Source organism: Phodopus roborovskii, unplaced genomic scaffold (genome assembly GCF_943737965.1).
Source record: "Phodopus roborovskii unplaced genomic scaffold, PHOROB, whole genome shotgun sequence".
Lineage (NCBI taxonomy): Eukaryota > Metazoa > Chordata > Mammalia > Rodentia > Cricetidae > Phodopus > Phodopus roborovskii.
In genome coordinates this window covers 17,370,676-17,394,455 of record NW_026126461.1, presented here as the reverse complement: position 1 = coordinate 17,394,455, position 23,780 = coordinate 17,370,676, and the positions used below count along the sequence as shown (strand labels likewise).

Genomic DNA, 23,780 nt, shown 5'->3' with positions numbered 1-23,780 from the left:
TGGGCAAGAGAATTTCAAGTATCATCCCAGGAACAAATATAATGGAAGGAGAAAACCGAAAAGAGGAAAAGTGTATCATTAAGGTGGCATTGCTAGAGCATTCCCCAGAGGGGGAAGATGTGAGCTTGAAACAACTGTGAGATTAAAACGATGGGAGAAAAGAGGCCCGTTTCAGAGCACCACAGATAAAAGACGTGACTTGTACAGAAAGTAGTTAGAGGAAATGGCCGTCTAGAGGGTCCAGTTTTCCTGGTGGGCTTGTGTTTGAATAACAGCTGACTTCTCAACAGTGCAAAGGGTAAGAGAACATGCCACCAGACCTTCAATGTAATAAAGAAAAAAAGAATTCTGAGTGGAAATCTGCCTTTACAGAGGCTGAAATAAAAGGGATAGTTTAGTCACACACACACACAGAGAGAGAGAGAGAGAGAGAGAGAGAGAGAGAGAGAGAGAGAGAGAGAGAGAGAGAGAGAGAAAGAGAGAGAGAGAATCTACTTGCTACATTCTATCCTTAAAAGGCCGGAGGCTAAACAAAGCAGGGAAGAAATCCTGGAATCCAGGCTCAGATCATGCCTGAAAGAGAAGTAACACCTCCCTACAATCTCAGCACAGGACAATTGAGTTTAAGGCCAGAATGGGCCACATAACTAACTATATAGTTTGGTCTATATGCTACATTTCTTTCTCTACAAATAATAGACACACCTGGAATTTCTTATGAATGCTGACATCACCTTTTATTATTATTATTATTATTAATGCCAAAGAGCTCTCGGATAGGTGAAAATTCAATCAAAGAATAGCAGGGCAATCTGTTCCATACTACAGAGCAAGTGAGAGGTCAGAGCATCCCATTTGGGCATTCAGTCCAGGCTAATCTAGACATGAACACATGCACTCACGCATATCTGAAGTGGTTTTATCTTGTGACTCCATGTAAACCCCATCTGGAGGCTGACCTGTGGTCTAAGTGCATGAAGAGCGCACTCAGAATCACCTCAAGGATATGGAACCCCACTCTGAGCACCAGGTGTCCCCTTGTGTTCCTGCAACACATTAGCTGTGTGTGTATTACCTCCCGCCCACCAGCAGTGTCCCAGAGGCTCCCACACCACAGGACTCCCTGGCTATCTGTGTGAGGAATGTAATTACTCATCCCCAAATAAATTACCGTTGCACCTTTTATGACATTGCAGTAGATCAAGTCTCCAAGACTGTTCTACTTATTTAGAGAGTGAGAAAAAAAAATAACCCACAATTTCTAGTTCATCCTGGATCCTGGCTCAAAAGTTTTTAGATGGCTATCTTTAAATATTTTTATGCCAACGGATACAACTACTTCGGTCTCTCCGCTATGCAAATTCATTCAAATAAAATGTAAATTGTGTGATAATTGGGTGCCAAAAAGTCCCATTTTTCTCACAGATAGAACTGATACAGTTTCTTCCAAGTAACGCTTATGCATATTCCAGAGAAGCTCCAAATGGCCTCGAATATTGCTGTTAACCCCTTGACTGCTTCAACAAAAATGAAAATGAAGCCTACTGAAATCTGTCCAGGAAGGGCCTTCTGGGGTCTGCTGCCTGCCTGCCTGACCGGTTGACAGGATAGGTTCCATTCAAGTCCTCTGTGGTACCGTGAAGTGGCCGTTCTTGTCAGCGGAACAACATGAGACGCAGGCCAACTTGTTTAATGGGAGGACTTCACTTCCTTTCAGAATACCAGCTCTCAGCATGAGAGCCAGAAATTCTGACGCGGTTAGGGAAAAGAGTAAGCACTAATTGTGTGCTCTTTCCAACCTGGGAGGCCCTGTGGAAACGGGGTGACCCACCTCTGCCCTTGCAGCCAGCAGACCTGAGGGAGTGACTCCACACTTCCCCAGGCTCTGGAGGCAGAAGCAGGAGGTGCTTCATACCAGCTAAGATGGCTTAAGTGAGAATGTCCGCAGGCTCATCTGTGTGAAGACTTGGTTTCCAGCTGCTGGGGCTGTGTGGAAAGGATGAAGGATGTGGCATTGCTGGAGGACATGTGTCACTGTTGGAGGGCTCTGAGATTTCAAATTCGTGCCATTCCCTAGGCCCCTCTCTCCCTGACGGGCACTTGGGGTCACCATGTGAGCTCCCAGCTGTTCCTACTATCCTGTTCTTGCTCCCCAGTCAGGGCACTGACCCTCTCCAACTGTAAGCCCCCGGATTAGACACATCCTTTTATATGTTGCCTGGGTCATGGTGTTTCATCATAACAATGAAAATGAAACAGGCACAGGCCCTGAGTGCAACTGCTTGGGAATCTGATTTTTGATTTATTTTTCTTTTTTTCCTTTGACTATAATAATAATAATTGCCCAATAATCTTTGGAATGAGATTGCAAGAGGCATCTTGCAGAATGATGCCTTTTAGTTTGAAAAGATAAATCTATGCCAAGAGAAAAGAAAAAAAAAAGAACCTCTGTTTAGAATATGTAATTTTTTTTCATTTAAATTTGTCAAAAGTGATTTAAGCTACAGTTGATGCAGAAGTATATCTGGGTGTGACGAACAGGGAGGATTTAAAATCCTCATCTGCTGTTTAAGTGCCGCGCAAGACCAGGCTGGAGAAGCCCACAGAAACGGCTGGCCTGAACAAGGGGAGCTCATGGACCCCAGTGTGACAGCTGGGAAACCAGCAGAGGATTGACCCAGATTCCCTGAATGTGGGTGTCAGTTAGGAGGCCTGGGCAGTCTATGGGATCTCTGGTAGTGGGTCAGTATTTAATCCCAAGTATACAAATGGATTTTGGGAGCCCATTCCACATAGAAGAATACTCTCTCAGCCTAGACACATGGGGGAGGTCCTAGGCTGATGGGAGATGTCATTCTGTAAATATGTTTCTCATTTGGTTAATGAATAAAGCCCTGTTGACCAATAGGAAAGCAAGATAGGCGGGACTAGGAGACAAGGAGGATTCTGGGAGATGTAGTAGAGAGGAGTCAAGATGTAGGCCGTGAAAGAAGTAAGTGGTATGGACTACAACCCCCCCTAAGACCACGTGGAAACACTTAGATTGATAGAAATGAGTTAATAGCTAAGGCAGAGTAAGCCAATAAGAAACTCCAGCCATTGGCCAACAGCTTTATAACGAATAGAGTCTCTGGATGTTATTTTGGGACTGAAGCGGCTCTGGGACCAGGCTGTCGGGAAAATGCTGGTAACACTAGGCCCTACTCCAAATGATATGACAGACTTTGAAGAAAGCCTCACCCTCCCTGGGGAGCAGGTAGGGGATGGGATGGGGGTTGGGAGGAGGGGAGGGTGAGGGAACTGGGATTGACATGTAAAACAAGCTTGTTGCAAATTTAAATAAAAAAATTATCAAAAAAAATCCTCATTTTCTACTTTCCATCGTTTTGACTATAGGAACAAAGTTTGGGGTAATCTCTTTGGGTGGGAGATGGAATAATATTTTTAACAGGCTTGTGCATGGGTACATGTGGATGTGGGCATGTATCTGAATAGATATTATCATAGACAAGAAGTGAAGAATGGTATTTATAAACAAAGAACACAAACTCCAGGACTAGACACAATGTAACAAATCGTATTCAGTTAACTGCAAGGCAATTTAAACATAGTCTCAAGTTACAAGGGCAGTAAATTGACTGAAAGAGTAAAGCAGAGTTGAGATATTTAGTGTGGACTCAATCTTCCCAGGTCACCTGAGGTCCCCACTCTCCAATGAGTGCCTTCATACACAACCCCACCAGGCAACATGGCCTCATTTCCCAACATAAAATACTCTTAAGTAGAACCAAGGTTATAGGCTTTCTGTTCATAATGCTTGTAATTTTATTTATATTATGCATTTACTCAATGCTTTATAAACCCTTAGTATGTAAATGTGAAACAATCTAATCTTTAAGTTTTTATCTCTTCTAAAATTAAAAATAAAGTAATTACAGATGTTCATTCTTGTCATTAGTCATTACTGGATCCCCTGGAATTGGGAAGCTTTTGCACACCTTGCCTTTACTTAGAGAAGCCCCTCTGTGTTTAACCAGTTCTCCAACTAGACAAGAACAGTTACCCAACTGAACAACACCAGAACCCCTTTGAAGCCCCAAGTAGTTGTGGATTTGGAAGGTGGGGCCGTCACTAATGCCTTCAGATTCACTAACAATGCCCAGTTGTTTGCACTGCCATATGCCTGCAGTGGGCCTTTTCCCTCTCCGCGTCTTACTCATCTTTATTCTATGTTCTAGTCTGTGCAATCCAACCTTGAAAGATGTGTCTAGAACACATCAAACATACTCACCTTAACAACACAGATAAGACAGCAAGCGGTCCCTGTTTCTGACATACCGGGTTAGTAAAGGGTTTAGAGAAAATTACGGAAAAGGGAGTCCATGCCCACTGAGACTTCTTCAGAATCCATCCAGGGAAGCTGAGCCAGTGACACCACAGCACACAGTGAAGGCAGCAAGGCAGCTGGGAGGAATGGAGAGCATGGGCATGGGCGATACTGCTGGACAGGGACTGAAAACGTGTTCCGGGAGCCCCAGCTCCACGGGAGGGGAGGGCAACTTCAGAGCGCTTTGCAGGCAGCACTAGCTGCAACATTATGACTTAGTCACACCGGAAGATGATGACTCGGGTTGTAAATGAAAGACTAAGAAAAGCCTCTCGCTTACAAAATTCCACAAAAGAGGACAGAATACTATGTGAGATTCCTTTGGGTATGCCCAATGGAACTCTGTCTTACACATACGTTGTTGGGGACGACAGCCATAGGTGACCACTAAGCACTTGAAACATGGAGATGATGTTTTCTTATTGTTTAATCTTAATCAATATTAACTGAAACAGACTCGTGGGGCTGGTGAACATCGGATTGGAATTTGCAGCTCAGAGTACACACACACACACACACACACACACACACACACACACACTGCACACAAAGTATATACGTAGGCACACTTGCACACTCACCTGCACAGCACACATACAAACACACAGCCTAATGAAGACTGTAGCCACATCTCCTGACAATGTCTGGAAAGCGGCTCCAACGCCAACATTCCTAGCTCTACAGCAGCCTCCTCCCGTGGACACCCTCTGTTTGACCTTTACTGCCCTCCTCTTGTCCCCACAGGACACTGAGACATTTCAATAGACCCCCGGCTCTGCTCAAGTCCCCAAGCCCCTGCTGATTCCACAGGCATCCAAGGCATGTGCTAGCACTTGATTCCTTTCTTTCCAATGGGCCTTCCACACATCTACACACATAGCATTTACATACAGGTAGTCACACGACATGCTCACCGCTGCACCTCCATTAATTGCCTTAGGACTACGTTGGGCGCCGCCTTCTCAGATCGCCATTCCCTGACAAAGCAAGGGGTTCCCGTGACGCAACTACATTTTTGTCACGTGAGCAAATGTTTTCATGCTTCACGTGTTACATGGCGTATTCCTTTCTCGATGAATTTACTGCCGATGTTTGTATTAGGGAAATTTAACACTGGTTCTCTTCGGGTTTTAATTTGTGTTCTCTTGCTAGATCGTTAATACAAATGACTCATCTGTGCATAACTTCACAGACTACTGGGGGACAGAGACAATAGCAAAAATTTATGAGTTTATTTGCATGCATGTCGTTATAAGCACCACACACTCCGCATTCTTTTAAATCCCTAAAACCTTGAAAATAATCTCACTCTCATTTCATGTTCTTTAACGGAATCAGCTATCCTCCGAGTGAATAAAAAGAAGGGGGGGGGGTGGGAAAGGGAACTTTAACTACATGGAAAACAGGACGGAGAAGCAAAGGGTTCCAGGGGTTTTCTACAAGAAAGACTGGGTAGGTGCAGAGGTGCCTCACACAAGAGTAGCAGGGTGAGCACATCTGAAAGAATGTGCTGTAGGGAAAGCCTTGCACAGCAGACAGCCGGAGACTTCAAGCAGAAGTCTGCTTAGAAATGCCTCTGAAGGCCATGGCCATAAAAGGTCAGAAGAGGACAGATAGAAGGACTCGTCAAGGACGGGTCTCAGTAGAGGAGACGGGACAGTGACGAAGCATCAGGCCTGAGACTTATTTTCGAGTCACATGTAGCTGCCAGTCTGCAAAATGCTCTCTAAGTAAGAAAAGTCTTTACCTGTGGCTATGGCCTATTCCTCGGCACCCAGGGGTAGGACATACAGCTTGACCTGGAAGGATGTTCACATCACTTGCCCCTTCAGGAGGTAAAAGAACATAGCTTGAAAACTCTTGTTGAAGAAGAACTGGAAAGTCTAAAATATGTAAATGATGTAAGCTGAGACTTTACCAGTTAAAACACCGAGTACGGTGACGATTTAATAAAAATGACATGACTGATCCTGCGATGGCTGTAATAGATACCACCACAGCCCGGCTAGCATCATAGAGGGGGAAATGAATAGGAATTGCAGAACTTAAAAACTGAAAGTCACATATGAGAATTTTCACTCTTTTTTCCCCCTTAGAGATGAGTAATGGCAAAGGCTGCACTCCACAACTTGATGGAGTTCCATAAACGTCCTCAACCAAGCCAGTGAGGGAGGGTGCAGAGCCCAGCACCTTCTCCCTAGCCAAGCCCCTGACTGTTGCTGTGAAGAGCAGGCAAGGGAAAAGCAACTTGATGCTTCACCTCCTTCCCTTCCCTCCTTTAGATAACACTATGCCTTACTGTACTCAACTCGCCAAGCCTGAGGTGACTTAACGATAACTCCCAAATGAGTCTGCCTCTAAAGATGAACAGGGCTAAATCCCCAAGTTCATCTTTGTAATTGTGCTCACAAGTGTCGACCTCCACCTGAACACACACACACACACACACACACACACACACACACACACACACAGAGCTGCTCATGGAATGCTCCATCCTACGCCCTCATACTAACCTAGGAGGTATCTCTCTTCAACCCTTTGCTTTCCTTCCTGTCCCCAGCTTGCCCGGTTCTACTTCAGGCCCAACAAGCTTCCAGCTTCCCCTTGTCTTGTCTGGGTCAGCACTGCCTCTCCAGAAGGTTCCCTGGGAACCCATGGGAGAGAAGTCAGCCCTGCTTGTCCTCCCAATGCCAATCCAAACCCTCCTGCGTCTCATCTTCCCAGACACAGTCACCAATCTGCCCCTGTTACCATGTCACTCAGGGAAGACTGACGTCCAAGTGACCGAGTTCCACTCTATTCTGTTTCAACAGCTGACCCAGGCAAGCTCAGAGGCCCCCAGGACTTCCTGTCCATCACTAACTTCCTCTCCAGCGTCTCCTTCCCTGAGCCACCTGGCCACGCAGAGTGGACCATGTTGGGTGTAAGGAGTAAGGTTTTTCCGCCCACCGCCGCCAGTCTTGTCCCACGGCCACGCCAGCCCCAAAAAACGCACAGAGACTCTGTATTTGATATTATGCTGTTGGCCAGTTACTTGTTTCTTACCGGCTAGCTCTGTCTTAATTATTAACCCATTTCTATGTATTTCCACGTGGTCTTACCAGGGAGAGGCGGCTGCTGGTTCTGCCTTCTCCAGACTCTCCATCTTGACTCCTACTTCCTCTTTCCTCCTTGTCTCCTAGTCCCGCCTATCTTGCTTTCCTATTGGCCAACAGTGCTTTATTCATTAACCAGTATGAGAAACATATTTACATAATAGCATCTCCCATCAGTTGGGTCTGTTTTGTCTCCACCCCCTCAGTGATAGAGCAGCCCAGCCGATGACAAAAGCATGTCCCTTTAGCCTGCCCGCTCAGGAGTCCCAACTGCCTCTGCTGCCTCCAGCAGCAGTGTATTTGCCAGCCCATCTATTTCCCTCCCTCAGTTCCCTCTCGCCATAACCCACTCCCTCATCTAATTCAGGATCTAGCTGCCATTCTTTGACATTCTACTGCAAATTATTGAAGTTCCTTGGTGCTCTGTCAATATGGGAAGGGAAAACTTGGGTCAACTCAGTCAGGCTGCTCCCCAAATATCTTATGTAACTACATTCTCTTGGCGGGGGCGGGGGGGGGGGCAATAGTCACACATAGTGCTGACTGTGCAAAATCCTCCACTCACCTCCAGGCTCTGGCTCTGCAGCTGAGCTTGCCTGCCGCCTGCCAACTGAGAAGACAGGGACCAGTGGACAGGAACTGTCCTCTCCTGCCTGTGTTCTCATGACTACCCCCCCCCCCATTCCACTGCAATGCAGTGAGCATTTGCTTCTCCTCAAAGCAAATTCCTCACCACTCTTGTGTGGACTCATTCTGCAGGATCTTTAGACTATCGCACCAAGTAACTAACCAATATTTAAATACGGTCCACTTTTGTGCATCATGTAAAGGAAAATAAAGAGAGAAATAATAGACCTTGTAGCTTTCCCTCCTCAGGGGCTATTCGCCTTCCCCTTCACAGACAGATGTATTAGAGTAATAACCTCTGTTCCTCTCCATATTTCACTATTCGACCCACATTAATCTATCCTCCTTGGTCATAGATATCCTCAACCCAGGAAACCCATTTCCATTACGAATTAAACAATTTGTTTGATGTCTATTTATTTTGTTAGATTAGAGGCTGTAATCCTGAATCTGTTTTGCCACTCTGAAAACAATATCTAGCCTGACACATAACAGGTCCTCGGTAAGTGATTATAAGTGAATTGGGGGTTAACGACCTAGAGTTCTTCCCGTGATGTGCTCATTGCTAGAAAAGAGGCTTACTGGGAACCAGAAATTCACAGCACATAGTGACTATACTGTATGTATGCTAGGTCCCAGCACCTGGTAATATTTGAACAAATATTATCACCACATACATTTTCATTCGGTTTACTATACAATAGAAAATATTGTTTTAGATGCTTCTTGACGTTAAAACAACTTGAAGGACAAATAGAGGAAAGCATGATTCTCCTCATCTATAGCTAGGCAAAGCCCTGAGGAACACGGGAAGTTCTTGCCTAGTTCTTGCCTCAAGGCCCCCAAGGTTCAACCCCCAGTCAAATGCTCCCAGAAAACAGCTGTGAAAAGCAAGCAAATAAAAACTAACTTTTGGACAAACCAGAGGGTATGACGCTCACAAATTATTAAGTCCTTCATTAAGGAATACGGTTCTACCACATTTAGTAAATAAAGGGATCTTTTAACTTGTAAGAGCAAATAGAGGGATATTCAAGAGAACAAACAACGGAATACACACAAGACTTCTTTCCATCCTGCCCCATCTCAGAGGTCAAAGCCAAGCAAACAGACAGCGTCTCCACCATCTCAGCAGCAGCTCAGTGGATAATGCACCATATACACGAAGTGCTACTTAAAACATTTTCTGGGATGTTTTAATGCCCTGGATTAAGTTATAACTTAGAGTGATATTTTTAATAGCTGCACAGACATTTTTCTTTCCAATCCCCGATGGTCACCGTATGTTTCTCCTTGTGGGGGCTTTGAGGAGAGGCTTGGCCTGAAAGATTGGGAGGAGGGGTTACCACGTTAAGCACATAGCTAAAGATAAAACAAACACAGAGCGAAGAATAATATGAAAGAAGAATGCACTGAACCTAGCAGCTTCTACACTGAGTTCTGAGTGAGGAAGGGTTGGTGGTCAACTTGGTGGAAATTTAGATGAGCGTCCTCTGTTGGGGGAAAATAACCTGTAAATTCTGTAACAATTTTCACCACGATAAAGGTACCTGTGATCAAGTTAGTGTGCCCCCCCCCATGAAACAATGTTTGCCAAGATTATCTTACTGGTAATTGGATACTTAGAAATAGAAGTCTCAAGAGAAAAAGTTTTCTCTGCTCTAAGTTATCTCTCCAGGGAGGTGGTCCCAGACCCTGACACCCTTCCTTTGAATCGCCTTCCTATGTTGCTTGGCAGCCTCCCTGGCTCCCAATGCTAGAGTGAGGCTCTCCATCCCTAACTTGTCACCATTGAAGTAGGAGGACAGAGACACAATTTTGACCCAGGTTATCGACAACCTTGGACCCACTACCAGAGGTCAAACGTAGAGTCCAAACAGCCCTCTCTGAGTGCGCGTCTGTGAACAGATGCCATGGGTCACGACGCTGAAAAATCATGAAGCTAAAGCAGCAAATCTGTTGTTTTTCTTCCTTTGTTAAAAGCAAGCAATTTGCCCTTTTACAAAAAGACAATCAGGTCTTTTACCATGTAAACATGACATGATGAGAGCAATCAAAGCAGAATCAAGAATCAAGAGATTGTACTGGATCCTAGGGATGGGAAAGGGACCTGCCCTTTCTTTCCAAATGCCTGTGTCTGAGTGATACAATAACCCACTGTGATATAATCCACTGAGATATAATCTACTGTAAAAACAGGCTGGGCTTTGCAACCAGAGACTTCGGCCATCCTTCCCCCACCCCAAAGCTGGTCTCAGCTTCCTCTCAGAAGGTCACTTGCTTGGGCATACAGAAAACCCAGGACAGAGCGACAATGTTAATGCACATGATGCAGACACATGCATAAAGGTCCAGACGGAGGTTGGCCAGCATCGGAGAATAAGGACCAGGCTGCAGCATCCGTACCCTTATGTCACCAGCAATGACTCAATGACTCGCTGCTGGAAACGCATGCACTTGACCTAATTCCTTTAGCAACTTTTTCTAAAAACACAGCATTAGTACTCAGTGGTAACACCCAGTACAGGATACGCAAACACTGATGTTTGGAGAGGTGGATGGATTTAAATGCCACTGACCATACAAGAGTGAGGATAATTTATCCCTTCTTGTTTTAAAAGTAAAGAGAATGGTTCGGGCTTTATTTGTTCACTTTACAAAAGCTCCTGCAATGTATTATTCCATTCCCCAGCATTCCACATTGTCAGTAGAGGTCACCACCAAACAGAAAGGCCTGGTCCTCTTGACGCTTAAATTCTGGACATGATGACAGACAGCGAGGGTGGCATGTAGGCACATAGGGAGAGAAGGGGGCCTTGGGGTTGGGGTTGTGTCTTAAGGCAGGGCAGCCGAGGTCCTGCAGAAATATGAGCCATGAGGCACCATAGAGTCCCTGAGCCACGGGGACAGCAAAGAGGGTGGCGAGGGGTGGTGTGCATAGACTCTTCCTTCCTGGGATGGACTGGAAAAAACTCCAAGTGCCAACTGAAGAATGAGCTGAGCTGAGCTCCACCCACTTCCTCTCCTGGACCAAACTTGCACAGGCTTTCGGTGACCTCTCCATCAGAGTGGATGCTGCCTGCCCAAGGGATGAGATGGGACTCCTGGGGAGCTCATGCCAATGAACAAAGTCTCAGGAGCACAAACTTAAACATGCTTACAGGTGAGCACAGAAAGGGACAGGGAGGAGGCGAGGAGGGAAGCCTGGGAGAAAACGCCGGAGAATCGCGGAGATGGTGCCGTGCCGAGGGAGAGACACAAGGCAGCCCACCTGCCCCCGGCTTTGGCAAAAGAACATTTTCATGAAAGGCGTGGATGAGAGGGGCGGTAGGGGAAAGGAGAAGTTTGGGAATTTTGTCTCAGGATTTCATATGTGGATGGTGAGATAAAAATAATTACCAAAGTGGGCTTATTGTAAAAGTATTTTTATGGTTCTTCTGTCCGAGTGATGGTGGTAATTCTTCAGTAGATGGTGAGGGGATAATATTAGAAAAGACACGAACATAACAGGGAGAAACTGGGGTGAAGCCAGCATTGCGGGATGGGCTGCCACATCCCTTGTGGGTTTATCATACATCTCCACTGTGCCTTCTGTAATCTCAGCAACGGCAGTAAGGTCAACAGTAAAGCAGGGAAGGATAAGGAGAAAAATGCATTACAGCTAGAACTAAACTAGATAAAATAGGCCACTCATGTATGCACATAATGCAAGTGATGTAACCTTCATTTGAAATTAGAAACTGTTAGGCCAGATGCTACATCTTCCCTAACCCGTCGTATCTAACATATTTACTTGTAGCTTGCAAAACTGTAATGGAGTGATTATCACTTACCATGGGAGAATGCAAGCAATAAGCGCTATCTTTCAAACTGAAATTATAAGTCAATCACACTGTTCTCTACTGACCATGGGAAATCAGAGGTGACTGATGCCTACTGTATCTAACAATTTCTCAAGCTGAAGGAAGCTGAGTAACCAAATATCATGTGTGCTTAACTTAAATGTGTCTGGATGTTATGTTTTGATATGCATATGAGATGGGGAAAATAAATAATGGTTCAGTGCTACTGCATAGAAGAAACTTTTTAAAAATACCCTAAAATGAAAATTTCATATTTCCTTGATAATCTAGAAAAAGCCTCTGGAAAGATAATCTAAGAATCTTCATAGCACAGGAAAGCATTCAGAACTATGGCAATCCCACGATCCCAAAGACCAGCGCCTGTAACAGTAATCACTCACATAGCGAAGGTTAGGAAATATATAAAAATGATTTCCCAGAAATCCCCTCTACAGACTTGACAGAGCTTCCCAGCAGCTAAGTCAAAAAGAGGAACAATACCTTATTATTTAAAAAGGAGTAGAAAGCCACCCTTTCTAATGGCGAACAGGCAAACATTTTCTTAACAAAACTGTAAAATGCATTTATTATACATTAAGCTCTGCACAAGTGATTAGTTATACAGGGATCCCTGAAAAATATGCCGTGGAGGATAAATATGGGCCAAGAGCTTTGGTGGGAAACAAAATGTTCTGACTCAGCATCTGAATGAACCTCTTAGACTGGGCTGCACAAACCAGGGTTAGAACAACACAAAAGGCGTGTGTGTGTGTGTGTGTGTGTGTGTGTGTGTAACTGACATTAATGAGTAAGGGAACATTACAGATTGAATTGGAGCCATTTCTCCATTCAAATATACCACAACATTTCAAAGTAAATAATTTATACTGCAGCTTATTATCTCTAACCAAAGGCACAAATCTTGCTTTTGTTATTATAGAACAGTATTGGCCTCCGTGGAGATGTTTCTAAACCTTTCGAAGAGCCAGGGCAGTCTCTGCTGGGCTGCACAGCTGGGCAGACCTGTGTGTGTCACTTGTGCCCAACCCTGGTGGAGAGGGCTCGTCACTGTTCATCTCATGTAAGCTTTGAGAGTACTTCTTCCTTTTCTGCAGAAAGATTGCCTCTTGGTCATCTCCCTTGTCTGCAGAAACTTCCTCTCTGGACTGCTCCACTAGTTTGTTTTTACTGTGGTTGCCTGTGCTGTGAAAGCCAGAAGCTCCCTTTTACAATCAATGCCAGAGTCAGGCACACAGCATGTCTGAGCTCTTAACACTAGGGAGATGAACGAAGAGGACTTGCCAAGGTCAAGGCCGTCAGCTCTGTATAGTGAGCTCCAGGCCAGGCCTGTGGCATAGACATATAGCTTGTCTCAAAGCAAAGCCACAAACAAACATACAACAAACAGACCAGTGTCAAGGATCTATCTCTATGCTCTCTTCTGCAAACTTTGCAGCTTCAAGTCCTAACACTTATGCTGTTAATGTATTGCATATAATGTAAGGATCTAACTTTGTTTATATATATATAGATAGATAGAGATATTTACATACATACATGTGTGTGTGTGTGTGTGTGTGTGTGTGTGTGTGTGTGTGTGTGTGTGCAATCAACCAAGAGACACTATCTTACCCCTTCCAGTCTGGATGTCTTTAATTTCTTGTCTTCCACTGATTGCTTTGACCATGTCTTTGAGCAGCATGCTGAATTAAAGTGTTGAATGTAGGCCACCTTTTCTCGTCCTGGTCTCAGTGTGCTCTTAGCTGTGGGCCTGTCATAATGGTTTTATTATGATAATGCCCTCTCTGTTATATCTAGTTCATTAAGAGTGTCTTTGCCATCAAAGTATTTTGAATTTTATCAAAAGCATTTTCTGTTATCTACTGACATAATCATCTGGTACCTATCCCTCATTCATTTCATAAAGTACCAAATTTATTGATTTGCCTGTGTCGAGTCCATTCTTGAATCTCAGGGATGAATCTTACTTAAATGAGCTATTGGATTCAGGGATGGGTTTTTTTTTTTATAGAGAGATGTTTTATGGTTTTGTCTATCAGGAATTATTGACCCACATATCACACATTTCTTCCCATCTCTTTCCTCCTGTCTGGCTTCAGCAACAAGATGAGTGTGGCCCTTGTAAGAGGAGTTTAGAAGTACTGTATCCCTTTCAATTGTGTGTGTAGCTATAGATACACATATGTACACATGTATGTATACATGATGTATGCATGTGCATATGTATGTGGATGTATACTGAATGCAAATATATGTGATGCATATATACATATATACATACATGCATACATACATATATATATATATATATATATATATATATATATATAATATGTGGTATGGACTACCATGAGTTTCTTATATTTCTTGGTTGAATTCATAATTCACTGTGAAACCATCCAATCCTGGGCTTTATCCATGAGGAACTTCTTTTATCAACAATTCAATCTCCTTGTCTATTATTAATAAGCTCAGATTTTATATTTTTCATGATTTAGTTTGGGTAGATTGGCATTCCCTGCAAATATCCTTTTTCCTATTATCTGGTTTGTCTGGTGTAATTGTTCATACTTGCTCTGTAGAGCCTTTTACATCTCTGTGGTATCAACTTGAATGCCTTTCAGTCAAAGGCTTGCCTTTTTGTTTTTAATTAAGGAAAAACAACTCTTAGCTTCTTGATTTTTTTTTTAATTCTGGACCATTCATCATTTAGTTCTCTGACATTTATGTACTTCCACTGACTTCTGGCCTAGTTTATTCTTCTTTTGACATTTATCCAACTTTTGAAGGTTCCTTGAAGTGTAAAGTCAAATTGTTGGCTCCGAGTCCTTCCTTTCCCAGGTATGTTTGCTCCTATAAGCCCCTCCCACTGTAGCTTAGAGGGTCTCCTCAATGTTTTCATTCCCTGTGTTTACATCTTAGATGCCTGGAGATACTTTGGCTGACTCCTTTATCTCCTCTTTTACCCATTGGTCCATGTTATGTCACTTTTCCAAAGTACCTGCCATTATTAATTTCTAGTTTTACACTATTGCCATAAGAAGAGATACTAAAAGTCATTTTAATGTTCTTAATTGCTTAAACATTTGATTAGAGGTCCAACTTATGATAGACACTACAGAGTGTTCCATGCTCACTTGGGAAGGTATAGTCTGAACGTGCTGGACAGACTATGTGTGCTCTATGTATGTTGGTCTACAGTGCTATTGGTCTTTAGGACTTGGTCTACAGTGGTGTGCCAATATAATGTTCCCTGTTGACTCCCTGCTCGGATGAGTCTATCCAGACACACAGTGAGGCATTATTATTACTGTTTCTGTGTTTACTTTCCCCTAACTTTCTGCTAACATTTATTTACATAATACTCAAAATCATTAAACATATATGTACATACAAGTTCTCTTCAACCATTCTTAGCTTTCAAATTAGCAAGCGTGTTCATGCACATTAACGTGATTGCATAACTGAATGCAACCTAATAGAGTTACCCCATAGGTACAAGCTCAAGTGTACACAAGCAAATGTGTGCACACATGTACCACACACACACACACACACACACACACACACACACACACATTAGAAGAAAAGGACAGGAAGTGAACTATTAAGTAGGTCCAAGTTGGAGTGGATTCTACAAGGCCACGGAAGTCAGAGATGGTCACATTCCTCCTCAGTTTCAACATGTTTCTCAAGTATGAGCTATCTTCTGAAGTTAGGATGCTTTGGTGTGTTAAGGCATGGTAGGTTTCCTATAAAGTGTCTTTCAACTCTTTCTAATGCCTTCACCTTATCCTTAATGACTCTAGTGGTCTAGTTGGATGGTTGGAAGGAAGCCCACTCTGTTGAGCTCGCTGAGATACGCTTCCCACTGACTGTGACCAGACAAGCTCTCACAATGCTTACTGAATTTAGAACCTAACACTGGGATAAGCTGCAAGGCCTCAGCTTAGTCTACTTTATTGGATCGTTTTCGCCTGGCTGTTGGTATTGTGATACCATTTGGTGGGAGGTTACATAAAAGATTCCTCTGCTTCTCTAACGACTTCCATCGCAAAAACAAGTGCATTGCAATAAAGAGAGAAAATGATGACTTCAAAGGGGATGGTGGGAGATGTTCCTGTCAATCTAAGACACATAGGCTGCACATTAAAGAATGAGAACTTGCATAACTGCATTTCTTTTATTCTGCTTTGCAATTTGTTGGGACAATAAAAGCTTTTAATGTTCAGACAAACAGTAGAGCAAAGCAGTCCTGAGGAGAATGGGGAGGGTCCACGTGGACTAATGTCTTGCAGGAGAGGGTCCACAGTGCGGGAAGAGTGATGTGTGCATCCCAGCCCCCACAATTGCTGTGATGACCTTCATCTCTTTGGCACTTACAGAAATAACACTGCATATAGAAAACCTGTGTGGAGGTCTGAATGCAAGACAACATAGCAAGACTCTTCAGAATGCCACTAGATGTGCTAGTGACAGCAGAAGCCTGGACTGCTAGGGCTCAGGTCTAATGGGTCATATCAGAAATGGTACAGCGGCAGTGGCTCTTGAGAGTAGTTCTGATCTTTGCAAACATGTCAGTCCTGTGGGCGTCTCCTAGGGTGTGTCTCTCAATGGCTATCACTGCTGGATGGACAGACACACAAAGCCACTACCCCCCCAAAGACCTGTGTGGTAAGTATCTCTTCTCATAATTGTAGGAGTCTGTGTGGAGCTTACAAACTTTGCTTACAAAAAGAAACTCTGAATTTTACTTTCTCATTCTAGTGAGTACCAAAGCATTCTTGAAAAAGTGAAGTCGAAAGCTCAGAATTCCTAAATATGCCACACGGTTTGCGATTTCCCAAGCTGGCCTCTCCCCAGTGTTCTACGGGTCCTGGGTTTGTATAATTTCAACTTCTTCATTCTCGTTTACTTAAAAGACCGAGTGAACAAAACTCACCACCATCGCATAGGGCTGCTCCATATAAAGAACATAAAATGTTTCTTTTCATTAAAACATTTGGTTCTATGTTTATCCCTTTGAGTCATTTAAGGAGACATCTATTTGTAAAACAAACTGTCAAGTACTACTTACTTTTTCTAATACCACGAAAGACAAATGAACAAGAGGTTTTGCAGGAGATTAAACACCACCACTTGGCTTGCCTTGAAATTGACCCTGGAGTTGCACCCTCTCTTGGCTCTTCTCATCCTTCCAATTGTGAGAGAAGACACTCCCATGGTGATTTGTTTGTTTTGTCTCAGCACTAAATATTAGTATGGTCAGCAGCCAATAAGGCCACGAACAGTCTGTGTCTCAGACAGCCATGGATATGCCAGGCCAGGCAACAGTATGTGACTTGTGACCCTCTTAATCCATGGTTTTCTGAGGCAGAAATCACATCCCGTAGGAATTTGCATGCTCTAGAGTATCAGCCACTACAGTAGATACATAAAGTTTGCCTACCCAATGGCAGCCTGCTTCCTTGAGTGGACTCACCAGCAGCCAGCCAACGCCTCCACCCAGGGAGCTTCCATCATTATCGATGTAGATATTTGCAGACAGAAATATAATCCCTGACCAAGTCCTGCTCCTTTTCCTGGGAAAAGATTAAAAGTCTCCCAGAGAAATCCTGAAAGATCTGTTGCCTGACTCAAGATGTTGGGTGTGCACCCGCACGCTTGACCTCTGTAAGTCCATGGCCAGAGGTAAAGTATAACTAGGCCAGGATGCAAATGTGTTAGGTCTTAATGTGCTCCCACACATTACAGAACTTTCAGAAGTCAGTGACTATTCTGGTCTCAACACTGGTGGAGCCAGTCTGTGACAACCTAGAGTAGCCCTCCAGCCAGCGCCTCTGCACATTAACAGAGACCAGGAGTGCAGTCATCTAGCTGTGAGGAGGAAACCCTCTGCCAAATCATTCTGAGCCAGGACCACATTTAGAACAAAGAGAATTCTGCCCTCGCCCTTCCAGAAGGCAGATATTGGGTAAGCCCTTTACCAGGGAACATTTAAAGGAGATAATATCATTAAGACTGTAAGCACATTTCGAAATGTATTATTTTTTCTTGATAAGTCTATCATGTAAATCTGTAATTAGGGACTTCTAAAATAGCTAACTTTTTAAAGCACAATATGCTGTAATTGTCTATTAAGTCAATGAGTACTCGGGGACTCTTAAAGCTGCTGATTGCTTTCTTGTTGTGTTTTGGAAGAACAAGCACTTCCAGAAAGATCCCTTCCACAATTCTCTTTAAAACAGAACACGTTTGAAAACGTGCTGATACCTGGCTAGGTTAGAAATTCTCCCATTTCTACAGGGTTGGTCTCCACGAACACATTTACTGTGCCCTATGTGGGTCTGCACTCGGACAGCCTTCTATCTCACAACCCAAGAAGATGTTTACCTAATTGAATAAAACTTTCCTATTCTTCAGAGTCCCAAATGCTTGCTAGAGGAAGCTGTATTAATTGTTCATTTCTAAACGAACTGTCAGTATTTTATCTCACTTAACAGGATACACAATGGACTAGACCATATGGTATATTTTCAAGTCGTTCTGCCATTGGGTTCATCTGCTGTGTAATGGACCGAAACTGAACCTTTTGATCAAGCTATGTTCTATGATGTTCATTTATGTTTCATAGATAAACTGATTAGTCCTCTTCCCCATGTCCTTAACGTAAATGGCAGAGGCTGCATGTGTTATCATCATGGTGCATGCTAGTATTCTATCAGTATACACTTTTGATTTCATAATGATATTTCATTCCATTAGCTTCATAATCAAGCTTTGTAATTACTTCCAAATATAAATCAAACAGAAGCTAAAGGAAGAAGAATGACAAAGTTATTTACGCTTGGAAACCAGTTAGGAAAGCTCAATTTTCTGCCTGCCAGCTTCCCATCTGTGAAGATGTCCTCTCTCCGTTGGGAGGTTGCCTGGTCCGTGTGTCTCCTAGGAGGCCCCGATTAGACAAAGTGCACATCCACTGCCAAAACAGTCACTTCCACAAAGACAGACATGGAGGCGCACACCGCTAATCCTAGCGCTTGGGGAACCGAGACAGGAGGGTCACATGTTTGGGGCCATCCTGAGCTTCGTACAAAGCCTACCTCATAGGAAATAAAGGGGAGAAGAAAAGGAAGAAAGCTAGCTGGAGGTGAGACCCCAAGATGGCCTCTGCGACCGGTCTCAAGCACAAGTCGTTATTCAGCTCTTAGCTGAGGTACAGGTATCCATTTGGGGATGCTGGACCCTGGGCAAGCACGGGCACAGCACTCGCTGTCTCCCGCTCAGGAAGTGACAGCGTAGCCAGGAAGGCTTCTCTAAGAAGACATATCTGAGTGAATCTGTAAAATGAGAACCATGTTAGATATAGAAGATACGAAAGATAGTACAGCCAAAGCTCTGGGGTAGTTTGTGTTCAAGAAGCTAACAGAAGAGACAAGGTGTGGGAGGGGGAAAAGAGGGAGGAGGTTCAGAGGTGTGTGCTTCAACACTTGTCCCTTCTCAGGTCAGCGTCATCCATATCGCCGCTTATCTCTCTGTGCTAGCTCTAAAGTGGGCACCTGTTTGCAACCACAGTGCCCCTAAATGGTAAAGGTGTTTCCTTTGGTGATCTGTTTGGTTTAGTATTGGAGCGGTTTTATAACTTTAGGAAAAGATCCCACCTGGCTCCATCCACATGCAGCAGGCTGTTGGACAAGTAGATGGGCTCGCTTTTGGCACAGCCACGTGGGCTATAGAAAGTTCCAGAAGTTCCAACGTGCCTCAGAACGAAGATGGACAGTTCTTGAGACATAATAGGTGAGCATTCTGGGGCCAAGGGCAAAGCTCTCATGAGAGATACATAGGGACTGGAGTGAACGGCCAGGGATCATTCTTTTAGGGGGCTGCCTTGAGGCATCACTCCAGAAGATTGTCCAAAGGCCTCTCAAGGGCTTTACTTCATGGAAGAGAGCTTAGACATCTCCCTAGGCAAAGCCCCTGACCTTTGAGCTGCCGGCAAACCTACCCTTCTCAGATCTGACTTCTAACTCTTTTATCAGCTAAATAAACTGCTTCCTGCAGGGAGAGGGCGAGGGAGAGGGAGAGGGAGATAGGGGGAGGGAGACAGGGACAGAGGGAGAGGGAGAGAGAGAGAGACTAGCCTGTTTACAAAGGAACATATACAGGGGTCAGGGTAGGGCAGGAAGTATGGTCTAACCACAGCCAGTCATCAATCTGTGTAAGTCAGCCCCCTGACCTCTGGATAAAATATGCATACTTTTATCTTCTTCATCCCTAGTTTTGATGACTCTCAAGGACAAAGTACCTTTAGGTTGATAGACATTTTCTGGGAAGATGGACCAAATAATCTCTCCTGTGTCTATGAAATCTTGCTTCTATATAATGCTCAAACCAGGAGAGGAACTTTTTTTCCTATATGGAAACGTAAGAAATGGGGGTGGGTACCATATCTGATGTGATGGCCCCGCACAAGAACATTCCCCGCGACTCTTTGTGGAAGGAATAGAACCATCGTGATGCGGAATGTTCTCCACCATCCCGTTTCACATTCCACCAGCTCTTGTCATGGCGTGTGGGCTTTATCATCCCAGAGTTACGTGCGTGCCGCTGAAAATGTCTGACAGTGGTCAGGGGGTAGCCCACACCTGTGTGCGGTTAAAGAAACTGATTTCCCCGTCTCCACCGCACCTTCCAGAGTCACTGGGTCTCACCACGTTTTTATAGCTGATTTCATTCTGACCTGAACACTAATGTGTAATCAAAGAATTTTCATATTGTCACATATTTTATTTTGTTTAAGTCTGATTCACAAGAGAGGACTTTCTTGTTGCCTGGTTTCGTTTTGTTTTGTTTTGATTTTTTAAGATTATTTTTTTCTTTTCAAATTGCATGTATGTTTGTGTATGTACAAGTGAGTGCAGGTGCGTGCAGAGCTACCGCTACAGACAGTCCTACAGTGCTCACATATTAGATAAGATCGGCACCAAGCGCAAGGGATGAAAGAGGAGGAGCCGAAACAGAGACTGAGCAGAGAGTGGAGAGCCAGAGGCCGAGGCCGAAGGAAGGTTCACTGCCAAAATCACAAAGAAAAGATGGGGACTTGGGGTGCATGTCTGTGGTCAAGAGGCTGCCTTGCACACGCAGAACCCTGGGGAGGGAACCAGAAGGTGGGGGTCAGAGGGCAAGAAGGAGGTGTCGGGAGAGGGCAGAAGTAAAGACTGATCATGTCCATTTTATCCGACAACTAGAAACTTTTGAACACATAGATGGGGGTAATTTTATTTGACTCGCCATTCATAATGTATTCTGATGTCTATTTAGAGAATGGGAAAGCTCGTTCTCAGACAAATTTGGTTTTCATATGCCCAAACCAATGATCAATTCTAAATGCTTTTGAATTATTTGAAAAGTTAATCAATATCATCCACAGCACAACTGTAACGGGTATGCAGGAGGAACACACACCGTGTTCATTTTCTGGGCCAATGAAAAACACTGAAGAGGCCTGAGAAACCCCTGGCCTTCCATCCTTGCTTGGTTCCTGCTGGTCACAAGGTAGCATGAAAGCCAAGGATCTATAGTCTATCTCCCCGAACTGTGGCTCAGCGGTAAAGAAGTATGCTCAAAGTCAGTCAGAAATCTAAACCCAGGGCTGTCTAGCTTTGACCTCTACCATCTTATTTCTGAAACCTGGCTAATTCCTTAATGCAAGAAATGCTGGACACAATGGAATTGGTAATCTCTGTAAATAATGAATGGTGTAATGTATAAACGACCTTTATTTTGTGGTATGAAATGTGGCTAGGGTTAACAGCTTCCAAAATGATGCTGTCAGGAGGCAACCCTAGGGTCCGAGGAAGGTTTAGTTTGTGAAGTGCTTCCCTCACAAGCATTTAGTTCCTAGGACCCATACAGAGAAGCAGAGCATGGTGGGACATACTTGTCATCCCAGCTCAGGGAGGAGGAAATGTGTGGATCCCTCAAGATTACTACTTAGCCAGGCTAAACTACAATTCAGGCTCATGAGAGATGCTGTCTAAACGACCAAGCAGATGGAATCTGAAGAACGACACCTGCCTCTGTGTGTGTGTGTGTGTGTGTGTGTGTGTGTATGTGTGTTTACATGCATGATCACATGCATGAATGCTTACACACATATATAGCATATATGGAAGTGCTTTCTTTCTTGCCTCTTGGGAATTTATTATAATATATATTTTATTAAATATCATAATTTATATCACAATAGTAGTATGAATGGTCCAAAGGGAAAATACTTTATCAACAAATGGAAAGCAATGTGAACAATATGCTACAATAGGCTACAAATATTTCAAATCACATCTCCTTCTGATCATCTTATTTTAGCCTAATGTTTCTGGCAAGTTGAGTAACTTGTGAAATTTCACAAACCTAAAGTAATAAAGTAGATGACATCTGAGACAAATTCTAACTCTTTAAGAAGATAAGTTACATGATATCTAAGATTTTCTCTGTCTAAACTTTTAAAAAGTCTTTGTAATGTGATAAATAAAGCATGATTGCCATAGATAATGAATTACAAATAAAACAATAGACTTTAAAAATTATCCAAGCCAGTTGTAGTGGCATGGTCTTTAATCGTAGCACCCAGCAGACAATTGCAGGTAAATCTATGTGAGTTCAAGTCCAGCCTGGTCTATGTACTGAGTTCCAGTATGGCCAAAACAATATAGTGAGAACCCATCTCAAAAAAATTATCTTAAAGTAGAAATGCCACTAAAATATTTCAACATCAACATTATTTGGATGACTGCATCTGTTCATAGACGATAGATAAGTACTATGTGTGGGTTTAGATTTGTTTAGATTTATGAAATACAATTATTTTCATCGTATTGTCAAGGATACCGGAGACCTAAAGGAAAAAGGGTATGGCTTGAATTATATGAATACATTGATCAACTATTTAACTTAAAGTACCACTCAGAAATAGAACATGACTTACTAGGGTTGTTTGTATAAACTACGGTTGGGAATACAAACCATAGATCCTCACTACTCACCACATGGACATGGGACACCAGCTGAGGGCTAAGGTGTCTTTGCATAACCAACACTCTATCCATACAAGATCCATCGTGTTGTGTCAAGTATGAGGGCTGTCCCACAGTACACGTAGGACACGTCCTTCTTGTTTTCTTCGTGACTGCATTCAAGATTCTTAGGCGGCCTCCCCCAATCAAATCTGATCCTTATTAATTTTTAAGAGAACCATAACTTTTTGTTTCCTAAGGAAATAAACGCACAACCTCTCCCCCAACACAACATGCTTTTCTGACTTTCATTTTGAAGTTAGCCACATCTGGCTCCTTGTCCAGAACTTCTCTAAGCTTGATTCTCAGGCCTTACGTCCAGATACTGGAGCATCCACACTGAATGCCATATGTAGTTGGGTTTTCATCTGGGCCATCAGCTCACCAATAATGCAAGGGGGCTTGTCAATCATGAAAGTGTGGACTTAGCTTGGGCTTGTTTTTAACTGGTTCTTATAACTTAAATCAGCCCATTTCTACTAATCTACACTCTGTCACGCGCCGCCCACCATGCTTCTTCTGTGTCTCCTGGCATCCATGCACCTAGATTCCATCTCCTGCTTCCTCTCTCTGCCTGGAAGTCCCGCCTGTATCTCGTATCTAGCTATTGGCTGTTTAGCTTTTTATGACACCAATCAGAGAAACACATTTTCACACATTGCACAAATATCCCACAACAAGAAACCCTCACTATTACCATTCAAGCTTCCCCTCAAGAGGCTGAGGGATG

General features: G+C 43.6%; 1 protein-coding gene across 1 annotated transcript in view; it reads right to left on the bottom strand.

The window, feature by feature from the left end:
- The window catches only part of L3mbtl4 (L3MBTL histone methyl-lysine binding protein 4), a 317,660-nt gene that overhangs the window by 135,789 nt on the left and 158,091 nt on the right, over window positions 1-23,780 (bottom strand). Inside the window, exon 10 of the mRNA XM_051190683.1 lies at window positions 6,135-6,213. Within this exon, the coding sequence (XP_051046640.1) occupies window positions 6,135-6,213 (79 nt within the window). The remainder of the gene's footprint in view (window positions 1-6,134; window positions 6,214-23,780) is intronic.